Source organism: Nicotiana tabacum, chromosome 20 (genome assembly GCF_000715075.1).
Source record: "Nicotiana tabacum cultivar K326 chromosome 20, ASM71507v2, whole genome shotgun sequence".
NCBI classification, from domain to species: Eukaryota; Viridiplantae; Streptophyta; class Magnoliopsida; order Solanales; family Solanaceae; genus Nicotiana; species Nicotiana tabacum.
In genome coordinates, this window is record NC_134099.1 from 161,874,201 (window position 1) to 161,893,173 (window position 18,973).

Below are 18,973 nucleotides of genomic sequence, written 5' to 3' on the forward strand. Positions count from 1 at the left end.
GTGCGGCAAATAGATTGAAACGAAAGAAGTATGTATTTAAGTTATATAATAACAGTGTCAATTCATTTTTGACATTGTAAATTCTTAAAATTATAGGCATATAGTAGGTTATCATTCTATCTTTTCATGTCACCAGATCAGACTCTATATCAAGAATTACTTGTTATTGTAAGCTAATGTAACCTGATAGTGTCAAGAATCTAAATATTGTTAGTGCACAAAACCTAAATTCAAATAAAATTACAACTGTCAGAGTCTACTTTCAATCCATCCTGTCAGTCGTTATTTTTTCTTCTATGGTGATACTTATTTTCTATGTTTCTCGGACTAGCTCTGAAAATAACTTTAACCTCACTCTAATTATAGTTTTTGATTTGATAGTAAAAGTAATGTTTAATTTTATTAAAATAGATAAGGAAAGTAATTAAAGAAAAATAGAAATAATTTTATATTGTTTCATAAGTGATTACTTAAAGGACTAATCCTTTTCAAATTTGGAGAATTCTTAAGTCGTCCAAGCAAAGATTTCGTAAAAAGGGGTACTAACCAAAGCCTGGCCTATGAGATATCGATCACTTTTCAAAGTCGACAAAGCATATATAAAAGCGTATATTGTATTTTTTTAATTTTTAAATGGCAGTTTCAAATCAAAAAAATGCGTTCGTAAAGAAATATGGAAAAGAAAGGAATATTCGATAGCATTAAAGGCTTTTTCCGTAGCAAAATCTCTTTCTAAAAGTTTTTTTTGTACCCCAAACAAATATAAATAAGTAATAAAAATGTTAGAATAATTTGAATCAACTTGAAAAAATTATTCAATTATTATCTAATTGAATAATTTAACAATTTCCTTTTCATATTAGAAAAAACAAAAACAAAAGGGAACTTAATAAGTTAATATGGTTATTGTTTGATTTTTCAATCCTCTATTAAAGCTCGACATAAAAGTACATTTTAATCACTCAAAATAGAAAAATACAATATTTTTATTGCCTTTTAATTACCTTTTTTTATTTATAATTTTAATCACATTTATCTTTCAATGTCTGAATCATATTTATCTCTACATCTCACTATTATATTAAAATTTTCTAAATAAATTACAGTTAACCTTTTGTTCCCACTTTACGATTTCTTGTTATTAATATCACAACCAAAGAAGCAAGAAAAAAAAAGTAAAAACAGCAATTGCCACGTAATCAGCAAGCATTCCACGTGGCGTACACAAGGCAAAATCCTAGCCGTCGATTTTAATAAATACAATCCAACGGTCGTAAACATAAGAAAAAGCATGGCGGGAAGAAGGAAAAACGTGGGTAACCGAAAATGGTAGCAAGCTCACCTGCGCAAAGCACAAATCCACTGCCACGTAATATTCAACCAACCAATACCTTCCACGTGTCATAAAACAGTTAGTGAAACTTCTCCGTTATTACATCGAACAAGGAATAATTCTTTGTATATATAAAAACCAAAATCTTTGTTCGGTTTGACGGTGAAGCTCAATCAAAAGAACTTCAGCGTCTAAACAAAAAATGGAAGCCTCTACCGGAGTTTTGCGCCGATTTCCTTCCGTCGCCGGCGCTGTTGCCGGAGTTAACAACAACCGCTTTCACCATAACTCTTCTAGTTCAAAATTGTCCATGTTAAGTTTTACAGAAATTAGGGGAAGTTTGAAATCGAAAAAGTTAATGGTTTCTGGGTTTAAAGATGAGGGTTATTTGGAGTATTATAATTCTTCTGGTAGAGGTAGTAGTAGGATTATTAGGTGTGGGAAGAAAGAGAAGAACAAAGAGAATGACGTGGCGTTGAAAAAGACGAAGAAGAAGATGAAATTGCTTAAGGGTTTGTCTAGGGATTTGTCTAATTTGAGTGAGATGGGAATTGGTTTTGGTTTTGGTTCTGATATTGGTTTGGTTGATCAAGTTCAAGGGAAGACTATTTCGGTAAGTTCTTAATGATTTAATTTTCTGTATTTCTCAAATTTGAATTGTGTTGTTATTATCTTGTTTGTTTAAATTAAGTTATGCAATTATTCAATCTGTGTAAAGTTATTGTCTTGTTTGTTGTAATAAATCAGAAGTTAAACTGATCTTGTGAGATGATCAACTTTTTGTTGGTGTTCAGGTTTGAGCAATATATATTAGTATACAAATATATAATTTTACTAAGTTCAAACCTAGTTTTGCACCTATGTTGTCTATAGATCTACAAATCTAAAATCCTAGATTTAGCTTACTGATTTGGTATTTGACACCCAGAGGTAGAAGCCGGATTTTCACCAAGGGGTTCAAAAAATGAAAAAAAGTAAACATGCGAAGAAGTTGAGAGGATTCAATATCTAACATATATACATGGAGGAAAAACAATGTATTTTTTGGCGCCTTCTGCACACCTAGCTCTGCCCCTGTTGACACCCGTATCCCTGTTTTATGATCTTCATAGTTTAATACTCCAAAATATAATTCTGCTCAATCAATTGCTCGAATCGACCAGTTTAGTTGTATTAGGTTTAGACTAGTTAATGGGCACACAAAATTGCACAAGTTAGATAGAAGTGCAAATACACAAGCGGATTCTCAAGTTTGAACTTCACTATGCTGTTAAAATTATGGGTTCAAATCTAATATTTGTTGAGATTTTAGTAGGTTTTTAAATATATATATCTGTGTCAAAAGTTATTATTTCATGTGAAACCGTAGCCCTAAGGCTACATCCACCCTTGCAATTAGATGTGTTAGATGACTAACCAAATATTAATATAATTTCTTTTATTTCTATTCTTGTGGTAGTAAATAAGTTAGAACTATATGGAATATTTCTCTTCCAGTTTGTTTATGTTGCCTTTCCTCTCTATTCAGGAAACGGCAGAGCTATTGTTAGGACAACTTCAACAGCTAAAGGCAGAGGAGAAAGAGTTGAAGAGGAAAAGAAAAGAAGAAAAAGCACTCATGAAAATGAAAGGAGCAAGTCAAGTACAAGGCATAACGAACCGTGAAATGTCATCATCTTCAAGCTCTTCTTCCGAATCAAGTGAATCAAGCGATGATGAATGTCAAAATTTGGTTGACATGAAAAGCCTGAAAATAGAATCTCTTGCCCAAACAATACCGGAGGCATGTGAACGTGCACTCGAGAATGCAACATCAACAATAGAGAATCATATGATTGAGCCTCGGACTCAACATCCGGAAGTGGATACATCAGTAGAGATCTCAAGCAAATCATCAACTTCCAATGAGGACTCAACAGAGAGGATGACGAGTCTAGTAGTACCTGTCCCTACTATTTTAGAGCGAAGCGAGGAACACTGCTTGGAAGCTAGTGACCGCTACATTGGCAATGTAGGCAGCAGCCCTAATGCAGCTGTAGCTGCTACAACAACAGCAGCGGGGACGAAGAAGATTGAAGTATGTATGGGGGGTAAATGCAAGAGATCAGGCGCTGGGGCGATATTAGAGAAATTTCAGCAGATGGTTGGGATTGAAGCTGCAGTTTCGGGGTGCAAATGCATGGGAAAATGCAAGGTTGGTCCAAATGTCAGGGTTTCAGTGAGTAGTGACAGTTGCTTCGACGCGTTCCAAGCCGGTGATTCTGTCTCTGTTAACTCTGCTCCTAGCAGTAATAATTCTTTGTGTATTGGAGTTGGTTTAGAGGATGTGAGTTTGATTGCAGCCAATTTGCTTGGTAGATATCCAGAAGTAGGGCTAGCCAATGCCGTGCGTTAAGATGTTCTTTTCTTTCAATGCATTAGGTAGGATATGAAGTGATTTTTAGGATTAGCAATGGGTTTTGGATTGCTTTTTGATAATGTAAATATTATCATTATTTACTACGTTTGCTATATTCCTTTGTAAATAGTATATTATTATTTACTGAGACTTTAGTGATTGTTATGTCATGCTATACTGTACTTTGGTCAATTCATTTTATATGGCACCTTTTTTTTGATCCGTTGTAGCAACATTATTTACTTTTAAATTTTCTCTTCTTTTGGCACTAGTATTTACTAGTAGTTGATATGGGAAAAGTCATTTTTCTTAATGTTTGTGTTCGATCAAATACTGTTGTCAGTGACTTACAGTTTTCGTGTTCAGTCGAATACTATTCATCTAAAATATACCATACGGACCTATTTTTACCTGCTCGTTTTTACAGTTTCACCATGTTAAAGCATACAGAGAACTGATAACACCATCTCTTCCCATTGACTTAATTAAGCATATTTTAAGAATAGGCATGGCTAACAAAATAGGGGAAGGGGAAAAAATGATCAAAAGCATCTCAGGTTTTTTGGGATTAAGGCGTAGTTGATTGATATTAAACGTACATTCTATATCCGAGATATTGAGACAGTAAGGCATAACATAGTTGACAAATTGAAAAGGTGTTAGATAGCCCAAAAAGGAAACATAGCATATTACTACCCTCTATCAAACAAAATGAGGGAATGCTCCGTACTACTGCTAAACAAGTATTCATAGACTAGTCGAATATACACACCACCGATTTCCTCTACTGTGTATATGAGACGGGGGTTTAATATTTGTTCTTTGAGTGCTCATTGCTCACTGATGACAATGTTTTTTCCTGAGCTCATGAGGTGGTGAGTTATTACACCGCTTTATGAAGGAGTCGAGGGTCTTCTGTTTTGAAGGGCTGCTGTAGGACTGATTAGTCGAAACTTCCAAGGACTTCTCGTGGCCATCAAGCATCTGCATACACATTTGTAACTTTATTAGCGAGGGTGCTAGTTTTGTACCTCAAGTATTCAATAGAGAATTAAGTAGAAGACCTGTCCGAGATTTTCCAGCTTGCTCTGAACAACATCCCTGTACAAAAGTCATAAGAATAGCCATTACACCAGAACTTCTACCTTTAGCATGTTCACTCTCAAATAAATTAGAAAGCTCTATTAGTAACAACAGGACGTACCAAATAATGTCATCAACAGTGTCATTTGCCAGCAGATAACACACATTGACAGAGGACACCTAGAAAGGAAGCACATCCATTAAAGTTCTGACTCCTGAATATATTGATTTCTTAGAGAATTAACGCTACTGTAGTCTGCTAACTTAACATGCAGAGACACCCATAATTTAGTCGTTATTTAAACCAAAATTACTGGAATACAGATAGGAAATAGCGAAATACTGCAAATGAATCAGTGTCTTCCAACTTATACTCCTTTTATATTCCTATTTTTGGTTGCATTAAGTGCTAATGAATCGCCGAGGTTCTCCCGGAAACAACCTCTCTACCCTTCCGGGGTAGGGGTAAGGTCTACGCACACTCTACTCTCCCCAGACCCCATTTTACTGGGTATGTTGTTGTTGTTGTTATTGTTGCTGTAAGTGCTAATGAATCACAACAGCTTGCTACAACAGCCAATTAACCAAGCCATGTATACTAGCGGATTTGAAAATAATTCAGGAACGAAAAATATCTTCAAACAATTATCTAACATTATGTTGCTCACCTGGCCAATTCTGTGAGCTCGATCCTCGGCTTGAATAAGGTCACCTGGTGTCCATGATAATTCTGCAAATATCACTGTACTTGCTGCTGTTAATGTTAACCCGACACCCCCAGCTTTGATGGATAGCTATAATACAACAGTTATAACAATATTATTTCCCATTTTGCATAACCTCCCTTTTGCACTTTATTTATAGATCAACCAGGAAACCAGTCATATGGTCAAATTACACAGTTTCTTTGACTAATTATAATAGATCATGACATTACCACTGCAGCCTTAATTGTTTCTTTTTCCTGGAAATCTGTTACCAATGCTTGTCGTAATGCTGATGGAGTACTGCCATCAATCCTAATACAACCAACCTTCTTCTTCTGCAAAACAAAGGGAACATTCAAATAGTCTACAATTCTCGAATTTCAACTAAAACATGCAAATCTTACAAGTAAATAGTTGTGTATCGATTCAATCATTGGTTGATGATGCGCAAATATCAGGAACTTGCAGTCTGCCTGCATGTTTGAAAAAACTACAGTTATTACACCAAAAAGAACAAGAAGGATATCGAAGCTTATATGAAGAAGCAAGAAGTTGGCATATTGGAGAGGACGTGCAACTGCTCTATAGACAAAACATAAATCATTGTGTTGGATAGAAGGACAGCCACTTTTTGCATGACAGAGCACTCTTTGGTGTAAACAATGGAACTGATGCAAGGACCCTACGAGCATCACTTAACAACTTGAAACTCGCACTTGACTCGAAAATAAGTTTATATGAGAAGTTGAACTCGCACTTGACTCGAAAATAAGTTTATATGAGAAGTTGAACTCGCACTTGACTCGAAAATAAGTTTATATGAGAAGTTGTACATCAGACAAGTTTTAGTTGACATGTGTTGTCATTATTAGTAAGGTCTCAAACACCTAGACCTCAAGTTGCAACTTGGTTGTTTTGAGTAAACTCACATCGAGTTAAAACAGCGCTTCCAATATCCTTATTTATCTGTAGGTTGTGTATCTGATACTGGAGTTCCCTTTCTTCTATCTAATGGAAAGGCAATATCTTTCTAATTTCCAAAGAAATTCAACGGCCAATATTTTCTGATTTTATCTTCCTTTTTGGCTCTTCAACATGAGAATAGTGCTTCCTTTTCCCTTTGTACTCTTCTCCCTTACAGATGGTATTGTCTTTTAATCCAACGTGATGAAAGAGGTAAAGAAAGAACATTCCAATAGAGCAGCTGGAGATGCTTTCACTTTGTATTCTGAATATCTAGGATGTAGAAGAAACCAAGGCCATACCTCAACCATGGTTCCTAGGTAATCCAAAACTGCTGGAATTTTGGCCTCAGCAGAGGCAGTGTAAATCTGCAGCCCAACAAGCAAAGAATAGGGTTTAGAACTTTGGTAAAAACAAAGCAGCCAAATCAAGTTTTTAGAAACAAAAAAAATCCAAAAAATGGCAGTGAGCAATGTAAGAAACCTAGAGCAAATTTGTAAAATGTCATTATTACGCACCAGCAATTAAAGAAATAGGGCGCCCAGAGAAGTCTAAAGCAGCCCCAGAAGTATGGGCAGCATGCAGGTAAAAGATGTCTGAGATTAGGCACTGTTAACACAAGGTGACAGTAATTTAAGACTAACAGAAGATTTCCAGGTTTATTCCAGTATCTCTGTAAATTATAGTAACATTTACCTTCTCCAAATAAAAACTTCATGCACATTAATCTACCCTATCGGGCCAACAGCAATTCAGCTCATATTGTATTAATCGGTGGGTATTCCAGTTGATCAAATAAAACTTAGCCAACATGAACAATGCAAATGATACGGAATTTTTTTTCAAACAACAATACTTTCTATGTGCCAGATACTATGATTGAGACTGCAGACAATTCTTAAGTGGTTTTGCCATTATTTTCTTGGATGGTCTGTTCTTCTAGCATTAACTTTTAGTAGTTGTCAACTTTTTATAGGACAATTGTGCATGGATTTGACAACAAGGTCACAAAGACTCAGCTCCTATTACTCTAGGAGACTGAGGAAGCTCATTATGCTTTCTACATCAATCACATCGCTCATTTTACACAGAAACACTTAGGTGTGTGCCCCTAGCAGCACATTATGCCAGAACAGAATATTGTTGCGTCCCTCAATTTGACTTGAGTTCAATCTGCAAATTTCTCTTATAAACTCCTAATTTATTTGTGGTCTACTTACCTTCCCAGAGGACAAGTTTTTCAATCGGCCTACACACAGGAGCACTATTCTGACAGCAGAAGTTTTCGGAGAAAAGGGATATATTGTGAGTCAAGTGCTCAAGGCGCAAGAGGCAAAGAGAAGCATATCATGCAGTTAAACCAGGATAAGATCAGTATAATTTTCAAGAATCCTTGATATAGCACTCAACTCTCCAAACTGATTAAAAAGAAATAAATAAGTAATCATAATCTAAATTTGCAGATGTACCTTAGTGATGAGGCTCTTCTCTGCAAACTTAAGAGATTTAGCCTCCTCCTCGGACTGAGCTAATTTATATTTCCCCTTAATGACCTCCAACTACAGGATGCAACATTCGATTAAGTAAAAATGCTTCCTCAAAGATCAAGGACTGTCAGGCATCATTATCAAAGAAAGTTCTTTACAATCTTTGAACCGGACTATCAAGCATCATATATTTCTCTAAATCCGTTTCTTTAAATTCAAATTAGCAAAAGGAAGTTTCAAGAAATAATAATAAGTTTCCAGTAAGAAGTACCACAAGAGACGTTAAGGTATTCATAGCTGAAAATTCAAAAGGAGGTTAACTGGAATAAATAAAGGTCATTGAATGCATAAACCAAGATGATTAAAAACAGAAAAAACAGCATTTCTGGTCCAAAGTCCCCTTCAAGTTATTGGGTGGGAAGGGGCCAATAAAGTATAATCACAAAGGTATACAAGAATACCTCACGAAATAAAATATTAACATGTCTCATCTCCTTCTCCCCCAAGTCTAGGAAAACCTGTAACGAAGTGAGAGAGAATGAGATGAAGTCATGTGGCCAGAACCATCAAAATGTAAGTCCAAATTTTATACCTGTTGCCTCCGCTTCTGAGGGAGCTCAGAAAGAACATCTTTTTTCAGTCTCCGAATCATCAGCGTTGCTTTCATTAGACTGTGCAGCTCTTCGTGATTACTTGCACCTTGATAAACTCCAAAGATGCCCTAGAATGTCAGCAAACCTGTTAGAGCACTTCTTTGTTATTGTAAGATGTCAGAAAAGGCTTCTGATGCAGGGGAGTTTTGACTTACACCCTTGCAATAGCGGTTGCCATATTCATGCACATTCTTATATACATTAGGATACAAGGCCTCCAGCTGTCAAGCACACAGTTTTAGATCACAAACCCCCAATAAATAATTTTTTTCCCTTCTATTTGAAACTTGATAGTAGTTAAGAACTGTATGCAGAGTACCAATAAAAAACTTTTTTATCAATATATTGTATACCTGTTTGAATAGTTCAATTGGCCTTGATAAAGCAGGAGTTCCACTGAGCAATATCACATACTGAGCTTTCTGCAGTAGTCAAAATGTAAGTTCATCAGAACCACTCCTTTCCATTTATAGATTTGGTAAAAAATGTTGGAGCTAAGGTCCAATATATGGAAGAAACAAGCGTTTCCATGACCCTATCACCCAGTCAATTCTGTTCCACTTAATCCCTCTTTCATGCTCACCAACTTGGATGGGAGTATTCAACCAATTTCCCACCAAGTTTTCAAAGAGTCATTTGTTCAGAGGCCAACTGATACTTTTGTTTCTTTTCTTTCTTGTTCATTTCGATATGTTTCATACTACAGAAAGATTTAGACAAAGCAGATGTGAAATTTCATCTGAACTTTGTCAACTTGATAACCATGAGTTGAACTTCTCTGTTGTGAACTGTATCTTGAAATATATATTGCATACAGTTCAGGGTGGTGCACTGAACTAATTGATGCGTGCCTCTTTTCCATTTACCATTTTTTTTTTAGATGGATGAAGGTTACTGTAAAAAGTATCAAGAGATGCCTCCATGTATCGAGCACAAGTAACTACAATGATATATATCCATCTTCTTTTTTCTTTTTTTGGAAAAAAGTAATACATCCATCATCATTGAGTGAGAACACTATAGAACAAACCCACCCCTGAACACAGTGAGAATGCACACAGACCTTTTCTTTATAAAAGAAAGGAAGCAGACCTGTAATAAGGGAAGTGAAGCACCGGTTCTTTTTGCTTGGGCATTTTTCAAGAAGTGTGATTCATCTGCAATAACAACCTGAATAAACATATCATCACGGATAACAGTCATTAAGTAGCATGAAAATGCCAACCATTAGGGGAAATCCAACACAAAGCACTTAATATAAACACAATAATCAAGAGGTTAGAGAAGTATCAACATCCAAAGACTGAAGATCTTAAGCCTCTATAACAAAAGGGTATCCAAGCAAATAAGAATGCAATAAAATCCAGATAACAAAAAAGGTCTTTTAACTTTTCAGTCATGTTATATCACTCACAATAATAGACAAATACATATACTGAGCCATGTTGAATACAACGTCAAGGTCCATCAAAAGATAAGGTACTAAGGATTCAAATTGTTCAGGTATTAGAGAATTGAATTACAGCAGATGTCAGATCCTGTAGATAATGTACTGTACTTACCTTAAAAGTTGATGCCATAAGTAGATCTTGAAGCTTAGGGACTATGTCGTACGATACTATGTTGAACACACCATCAAGGTGAACGGACTTCTTAGTGTTTGAAGGCACTATTTTAAATCCTGCCTTATTTGAACCACCCCATTGAGATAAAACCACCTGTGTAATAGAAAAATATTAATTATCTGGGAACTTGAAATGCGACTTGTTTGTAACATTACATTCCTCTCTAGTGGCACTTGCTCTTTAAGGTTCCATTGCACGTAAACATAGAACTGTTAATCAACTTACCTAGTAATTGAATAGCAATGAAAAGCTTCTCATAAGTTACCTCAAAGTAGGCAGTAACATAATTAGATTCTGCGATAACTTAAGGTGCAACATTAGAAAATTTTGAACCAGAGTTAAAAAGATGGCCCATTAGAAACTTGCCTTCTTACATCTATAACATTGTGGTAGACAAAGAAGATAGGGCACGACAAGTATTTCTATAGTGGGGAACAATGATATTTGCAGTCCAATTTGTAGAATGAACTTAGAAGACTAGAAGGCACCTATGGCCTTACAGAAATTTGCCAAGACAAAAGATTGCTCTTAATACCAAATGAAGAAATCATTGATGAAGTGTGCAGTCCAGATCACTGACTACTGATTCACAGAGGAGATTGAACTGAAAGTAGGTGTCAAAAAAAGGGGAGAGCATGGCTATTGCTGGAAATGGAGAACCAAACATGGGGGTCTGACCCTGCGAGCCATTGTCTTCCACGTGGAAACCTTTGGCCACTGTTGTTGCCGCAGCGATAGAGATTCGTGAAATTTGGCGAGAGTAATTTGAAAGCTTTCCTTTATTTATTGTTGAGGGTATTTTATTCAGTACCCATTAACAAGAAACTGCAGTAGAAATATTTACAAAGTAATTTGAAAGTTGAACAAAAAAGCTATGGAGCGAGGTAGAAAAAGCAAAGCCAGTTCACAGAATAGTTTTTATGATGAAAGTTTGAGAAATGAGGAACAATGTCGGATTTATTGATGAAGATAACTAATTTGTGTATAACTTGATTTTAAGAAAAGTTTGAGAAATGAGGAACAATGTCGGATTTATTGATGAAGAGAATTAATTTGTGTATAACTTGATTTTAAGAATACAAAGAAATACTCAAATTATTAGGCAGAAATACAACAAATTAAACCATATTAATTAGGTTAACCAACATTAATTTTTCAGATTGGCACCTCGGGCCCATCCTTGGCTTTCACCTATAACCTTTATGTTTTTTTTCATTTTCTAGTAATTAAAGCTTGTGAGGGGTTGTTCTGATGGTAAGCAACCTCCACTTCCAACCAAGAGGTTGTGAGTTCGAGTCTACCCAAGAGCAAGGTGGGAAGTTCTAGGAGGGAAGGATGCCGAGGGTCTATTTGGAAACAGCCTCTCTACCCCAGGGTAGGGGTAAGGTCTGCGTACACACTACCCTCCCCAGACCCCACTAAGTGGGATTATACTAGGTTGTTGTTGTTGTTGTTGTAGTAATTAAAGCTTGCCGACCCCAACTTGGTTGGGACTGAGTTATAGTTGTTGTCTAGTAAATACAACTTCTCTTTAAGTGATTAACCAATTTAATCATATATGAAGAAAGCTAAATTTTAAGTACAAGCACAAGAAATACTAATTATCTAACATCTTTAATTATCCCAAAATCTAGTGTAATATAGTAAATATCTATAACACCAGACTAAATTAACTTTATTATGATATTTACACCTTATTTCCTTGTGTAACATTCAAAAACGTGAAACTTCTACTTGAAGTGAAATTGAGGATTTAAGAGCTCGGGTGAATTCTTTCATGTAAAAACAAGGAGTGCACAGAGCTAAATTTGAAGTATAACCAACTCCACAAATTGAATTGTAAAATACTAATGCAGCAATTGACATGATACTATACATATTTGTGAAATCATCATATTTAGATCTCAAGATATCGAACAATGCTAAAACATCAAGAAACTCAACCCGTCTACACAAACATTAATTTCATTCAACTGTTCTAAATTTCACTGCGCAATCATCAGCAACTTACTTCTCTATAAAAGAAAAATAGGAAAAAAGTTATCGAACCATACAAGTATTTCCGATGATGGAATATTCAGCCACTGTTGAATCATCTGCATTAAGCACCAAAAACAGTGAGTGCAAGGCAAAACTCCTGATAACATACAAAAATTACCATGACTTACAGAAGCCCAGTGAAGCCGTAAGGAAGATGGAACAAGAACAAGAACTGGCCATGATTCGCGGATGCATGAAACCACAGCGATAGCCTGCAAATGTGAAAAGAAATAAAACATGTATGATACATAGAGATAGGGCAACCAAAGATCCATGTCAAAGAAAATCCCGACCATAAAAAACTTGATTATACGTATGTCACACATTTGGTCATATAATTATGCATATCAGTTACGGATTGAGGTGTGTAAAACACATGCTAACTGAAAATATAAAACCATCTATGTCAAATATAGTTGAGAGAAACAAAAAATGATCACTTTTGACAAGGCATATTTAGGTAACCAATTGGCTATCAACTGTCAACATTGACTCTCAATCAGCTTAAGTTCATAGTTTGAAGGCAAAAAAAGATCTGACAAAGTGATTTTGGGTTGTAATGCAAGAACAAAGTCAGACTAGACATTACACAATAGAAGGAAGGAGCAAAATAACAACATAATCATAACCCAAGACAGGAGAACTAAAGCGGAAATGCAAATATAAATAGCAGCAGAGGAGCAGCAGTAGAAGAAGTACATGACTGTCGAAGCTTGCAGATGAGCCACAATTGTTGACTCAAATTTGAGTAAATTCTCGTCCTATTCACTATTTTTTCTTTAAGAAAGAATTTTTGTCCACAGTTCAACACGCACATATTTGATGCCATGACATTGTGCTTTTGAGCCTGGAACCTATGTTGCGCAGACTCTCCAAAACAGTTGCCGCACCCGTGTCGGATCCTCCAAAAATACACTATTTTTGGAGGATCGGGCAAGCACCCATCTATATTTTCGGAGAGTCCGAGCAACATAGCCTGAAACAGTCATTTTGTTAAAGCACACACGTGAATTTAACACAGCCTAACACTTGCGAGAACGGCTTACCATAGGTTGGCTCTGTTACTATGTAAAATAATATGAACATCCAAACCAATTTTTAAGGTAAGGTGGGGTCCACTAGAACCCTTTATATCATCCATGCCGGACAATTAATAACTCAACTAGCTATCAAGCTAGAACTTAGGGCCTAAAGTGAGACATCATAAGAAAAAAAAATACAATACCATAACCAGTAAAACGTTGTACCCTGAAAGAATAAACATTAAATTTGCTACTAACTTGATATTGCTGTTATATGAAAATATCAGCATGTAGCAGGTAAATGACTAAACCAACATTCAATTTGGCATAGTTTTAGCCAAAACCTGAAGAGTCTTTCCAAGTCCCATCTCATCAGCCAATAGGATACGCCCTCCATGCTGTAATGCAAATCTGAACAGAAAAATGTTATACCTCCTTTTTTAGTCAAAGAACAAAGAACAGCGTGCCCTTCCTACAGATCAAATTGACTAATAAAGGAAAAGCTCAAAAACTTCAAAAGAATTGTATAACATACCTGACCCCTTCACGCTGAAAAGGCATCAGCTTTGATTCAATACTATTTGGAATGAATTCATAATGATCTGGTGAAAAGAGAAAAACTAAATACACATACAAAGCTAGACGAACTGCTCTTGTATACAAAATGAATGTTTTATTGATATATAAAAGCAGGTGCTACATAGATGAGGATAAGATGTCCTATCAAAATCTAGGAAATGGACAGAAAATATGCTAGCACGACCCTTCTAATACGAATTGTATAAGAGCTACCAAAGGTGTTTATGAAGGACTAAGACTATTCGACCCGTTGCATTCAGATTTTGGATTAGATATTCATATTCTTTCACACGGTACGAAAATGTGTGCTAAGCCATTTCTCACACTCGTAAGTCTTGTTACCTGTAAACCCAGAAATCAGTTTATATGTGTGGAAAGGTGTTTTGAGTTACATAATTGTCCCAAATTAATTGGGTAAAGGATCACAAAGGTGTATTAAGGTCTTGACATACTCCACCCATTGCCTAAAGATTTTGGATTGGATGCTCAAATTCTTTCACAATACATACCATGAGAAATGATTGTCTAATAGGTATTGACGGCAATACATGGGCCTAAGATGACACAAGTACCAGCATAAAAGAATTCGTTCAAGGTGGCGTTGAACCAGCTGTTCAACTTGTACATTGTCTAATACTTGAATTTACTATCTACTCTGCACAGTAATCTCAAAGCAAGCACCTAATAGAAAATTGCAGTAAAAATCTAGCTCATTTCTGTTATTTCTTGATAATCTATTTCATGATAAGCATCGCCATGGAATTTCCACGGCAGTATAGCAGAGCAGCAGTGATTTACCTCGAAGGTCAGGCATCGCAGAAGCAGCAGCAATGGCACGTTGTACCAGAGGATCTAAATTCTCCAACTTACATGTTAAAGATGAACCAACATTAGCTTAATTAAATGGAACCAAAGAAGATTCAAGATATTTAAGTACCGGATTCTATGGAAAAAAACATATGCACAAGGTCCACCAAAGCTAACTCCTAATTTTTATTGTATTCTCATCAGAAGTTGGGAAAGTGATTTGAGGAGAGCAAAAGAATTTTCAACTCCTCACCTCCAGATTGGAGCCTGAAATTTCACGAAGAACTTTTCCTGCTATGGACAACGATGACAAAGGAAACATCCATAACCTGCAACATATATATAGAGGGACTCACTGCATTTGAATTTCGAATTCAACCCTGGCAAACATGATTTAAGATACTTGGCCAACTGACAAACTAACGGTTGATAACACAACAAAGCCAAAAACAAAAGTGTTGAATTGTGTAACCATCTTAGCTAAAAGCTTTAGCTGTTAGAGAGAGTACACTTTTATTTACTTAATTAAATCTCCAACACGTCCCCTCACGTGTGGCCTGATCTTTTTTCATGAGCACATGAAAATTCTTTTTGATTATGGCCGGCGGTGAGACTCGCACTCAAGACCTCTGCCTACTCCAATAACATGTTGAATTGTATAACCATCTCAGCTAAAAGCTTAAGTGCTTAGAGAGGGTACACTTTTATTTACTTAATTATATCTCCAACAAAAAGAAAAAATGTGAGTGCTAAGGATGGTGCTATTCAAGAGATGGGAGAATAGTTCTTCCCCGGGGAAAAAAAACATTTTTTCATTTGCCCTTTCTTTTGGCAACACAGAATACAAATATATTTGACATCCACACAATGGTTGTCTTCGGTCATGAGAGAAAAGGATACAATGAAATGTCATTTGCTATCAGTTTGTCTACTTGGATGAAATCTAGTCGCAGAGAACAGGAGTGCTTTTTGTTACTTTTAGACTTTTAATTCCCATATCTCCTCTTTTTCGAAGTTTATTGGAAATGAGGATTGGTGTTGCCAACTACAATTAGCTTGGGACTGAGGTGGAGTTGTTGTGGGGAGGGGGGTATTGCGTAGCAGCAGTTTCGTTGCCTGCTTCGACTATATTTGAAAGGAAAAGGAAATGGGTGGAGGGCGGCATAATAAAGAAAAGGACAAGAATACCTCTCTTTAGCACTCCAACTGGCTTTAGGGATTTTACGGCAAGCTTCAACAAGGATCTGGTAGAAGATAAGATCCACATTGTTTCCAAAAGCCAAAAAGGAAATCTTCAACAGAATGACATGATGCAAGTAGGCCAATAGCTACCTGGTCATATGAAAACTTTGCTGCAATATTTCCACTTGCATGAAGGAAAAATTTAACAGAGCGCTTTTCTTTTAGCTGTTTCACATGATTGCCATCATGAGGTCCAGAATTTCCAGCAGAGCTTGTTCCTTTGTTTTGTCAAGGGTGTTTAATGGACAGGCATACAGGAGTCAGGAGTCAGGAATATCTGAAAATCAGATATAACCACCTTAAGATGGGAGATGCAAACACTCACCAGAGACCTTATCTTCCCCTGATGAAGACTTTATTGTAGGTGCAGCAGATGATGCTTCTTCCTGCAACAGAAAAAAGGCAGTAATGGGAGTACCCAATAAGCTATTAATTCAGTTACAACTACTACTACTCAGTTGCAAACAAGTTGAGTAGGCTATATGAATTCTCACTGATCATGTTTCCCATTAAAATTCATCTCAGGCCATCATGCAAAATAAAAATAAAAATGAAAAGTATTAGAAATTCACTAGATTTCCTACTGGCATAAGAATCTCTAATAGAGCTAAAAGACTCCTAGAAAGTATAGGACCTAACATAGATGTATCAAAATGATTAAAAAATATTCCCAACTAATTGGTATCGCCTGTATAAATATTTTTCTTCTATTGTGTCTTGTCTTGTTGTTGTTCTTACTTGTTGCCATTACTTTTTTTCATCCTTTTTCCAGCCGAGGGTCTATTGGAATCAACTTCTCTGCCCTTCCAGGGTAGGGGTAAGGCTGCATACATCTTACCCTCTCAAGACCACACTTGTGAGATATCACTCACTTGTGAGAAATCACTAGGTTTGTTGTTGTTGTATTGCGTCTTGTCTCTCGTGAAGTCTGCTGATTCTAATAAATTAGTTACTTATCGAAAAAGAAATACTAACAATTTAGTTGGCAAAATATACAAATAATGTCAAGAAAAATCACCATAACACCAATGATATTGAGCAACCGTTTTAGCTATAGGCTCACCAGTGATGCACATATACAGACAGTTACATAACATGGACAGCACAGCTAAATTCTCCAAAGATGTAAGAAAACACAGACTAAACATGCAAATATCTGTAACCTAAGGAGTCAAACAGATGTATTCAACCTAAAACCTTAACGCCATAGCTGGAGTAGATCAATAACTCATTTCAGGTCTCATTCTTTTCGTTGGTCAAGCCAAGCCTGTACAAATATTTTGTTGAAAGGTGGTGGTGGTGTTATAGCAACAATTATGCCCAAAATATTAAAACTCTTGAAGACATAATTAAGTATGAAAGACAGGGAGAAACCCTGAGCAAACAATTTATTTACTTGGTTTAATTCTGAAAATCAAATCAACTCGAACCATATCACCAGCAGAAATCACAAATATATTTTACAGAGTGCAGATAATATGCTTGAAGAAATGCCTAGGAGAAATTAAAATCAAACAACGGTGAAAAATCCCAAATGGGTATGATTAAAAACGAAGTAGAAATGAAACTGAGTAGAAAAAACTGACTCTTTTATATGTAGCTGGAAAGGCAGAAGGGAGTGTAGATTGCAGAGAAGCGGCACTAGTAGTAGCAGTAGAAGAAGATGCGTTGCGCTCAGCTATTTGTTTTAGGGCATCTCTTTCGAGATTGTCCAATTCCTCTACACTCAATTCCCAATCATCCAAATCCATGGTTAATTGGTGTCTCCTGTTGCTTGCTTGCTTCTACTCCAATTTTGAATTCAAGAATTGCTGCCGGGTCTTTTCAAATTTTGGGGTTTTGCACTAGAGATATTTTGCAGAACAATTTGACAAATATGGTCCCTTACCTTTGGAATAGATTTACAATAGTCCCTTATATATACTCTTGAACAGGTTTAGTCCTGTAAATTTGCCAAAAGAAATCACTTCTAGTCTCCATCAAGTATTTAATTTGGAGTGTTTATGGTTCGGTTTGGGACAAAACCAAACAAATTAATTTGATTTTTCAAATACTAAAATTAAACCAATTAAGTTTTATCGGTTTAGTTTTGTCATTTTTATCGGGGTTTTCTTTGTTTCGGTTTTTCTTAAGATATGAAGCATACAGTGCTAGGTGCATATTTTGGCCACTAAATTCTACATAACACTGACAAACAAATTACTCATTGAGAAATTTTATCATTTATCAAAATATCTTAATTATAATTGAATTAAATAGTGATGAATAATTTAATGTCCCAATTAAAGATATGTTATTTCTAACATGAAATAAATTATTGAACTTAACAAAACAAGGACTACCAATCAAACTAGAATATAAAGACAATGAACTAGATTACTATAAGGCATAGAACTGAATTACAAACCAAGAGTGTGTTTACCCTTAAAATTGGATAACAATTAAACTTAAGTGGTTTTAAGGATATGTGATTTCACTTGGCACAAACTGATAAATATGAGAATTAATGTTAGAAATTAACAATAAATAGAGCAAACCAATATGATGAACAATTGTGGCCCTCGAGCTAAACCGCCCTCGAACCAACTGAGTGTGCTATTGAAAAGTATGAACTGAACAACAGAGCTTGTAAGAGAAAAAATATAATATATTGCCTTGTTATGCGTGAATATATATTGATTACAAAATGATTAGGACCCTCTTTATATAGTAGAGGATTCCTATTTATGGTATAATTCTAATTATAGAAGTAAATCTCATGATAGGCCAAATAACCGGTCCTGACTTGATACGTGCCGAGATTTTCGCCACTATTCTTGCCCGATCACGGATATCTCGGCTTTCTGTTATTTGACTAAGAAGGCTTCTTCAATCTCACTCAATCTCTTTCTCGCTTCGGTCTTGATCACGGCTAGGCTCGATCTTGATCGACCATTGATCCACGAGTTTCCCGATCCATCTCCGTACCATGGTCTGATATAATTGAGGCCGAGCCTTGATCTGCCACCCTGAGTTTGTTTAGTCATACAAAATT

The 18,973-nt window shown here is 35.9% G+C and overlaps 2 protein-coding genes across 3 annotated transcripts; one reads left to right on the forward strand and one right to left on the reverse strand.

Moving 5' to 3' along the window:
* The first annotated feature begins 1,457 nt into the window (after positions 1–1,457).
* LOC107770344 (diacylglycerol O-acyltransferase 3) lies at positions 1,458–3,901 on the forward strand. The gene is made up of 2 exons (XM_016589644.2): positions 1,458–1,946; positions 2,862–3,901. Exons 1-2 carry the CDS (start codon positions 1,536–1,538, stop codon positions 3,726–3,728), a joined length of 1,278 nt encoding a protein of 425 aa, XP_016445130.2. The 5' UTR covers positions 1,458–1,535; the 3' UTR covers positions 3,729–3,901.
* A 442-nt stretch (positions 3,902–4,343) lies between these two features.
* Positions 4,344–17,786, reverse strand: LOC107770343 (uncharacterized). 2 transcript variants are annotated; one of them, XM_016589641.2, is made up of 24 exons: positions 17,526–17,782; positions 16,265–16,325; positions 16,030–16,157; positions 15,886–15,941; positions 14,951–15,026; positions 14,689–14,755; positions 13,847–13,913; positions 13,656–13,722; positions 12,418–12,501; positions 12,304–12,345; positions 10,187–10,342; positions 9,717–9,794; positions 8,978–9,046; positions 8,780–8,845; positions 8,564–8,692; positions 8,433–8,489; positions 7,954–8,043; positions 6,787–6,852; positions 5,926–5,994; positions 5,752–5,856; positions 5,483–5,608; positions 4,936–4,994; positions 4,796–4,832; positions 4,344–4,715 (listed from the first exon to the last, which is right to left on the reverse strand). In XM_016589641.2, exons 1-24 carry the CDS (start codon positions 17,688–17,690, stop codon positions 4,569–4,571), a joined length of 2,067 nt encoding a protein of 688 aa, XP_016445127.1. In that variant the 5' UTR covers positions 17,691–17,782; the 3' UTR covers positions 4,344–4,568. The 2 variants fall into 2 exon arrangements, 1 of the variants encoding a protein (XP_016445127.1); XR_012703834.1 differs by lacking the exons at positions 4,344–4,715; positions 4,796–4,832 and having other exon boundaries at positions 4,935–4,994; positions 5,483–5,556; positions 17,526–17,786.
* Between the last annotated feature and the right edge of the window lie 1,187 nt (positions 17,787–18,973).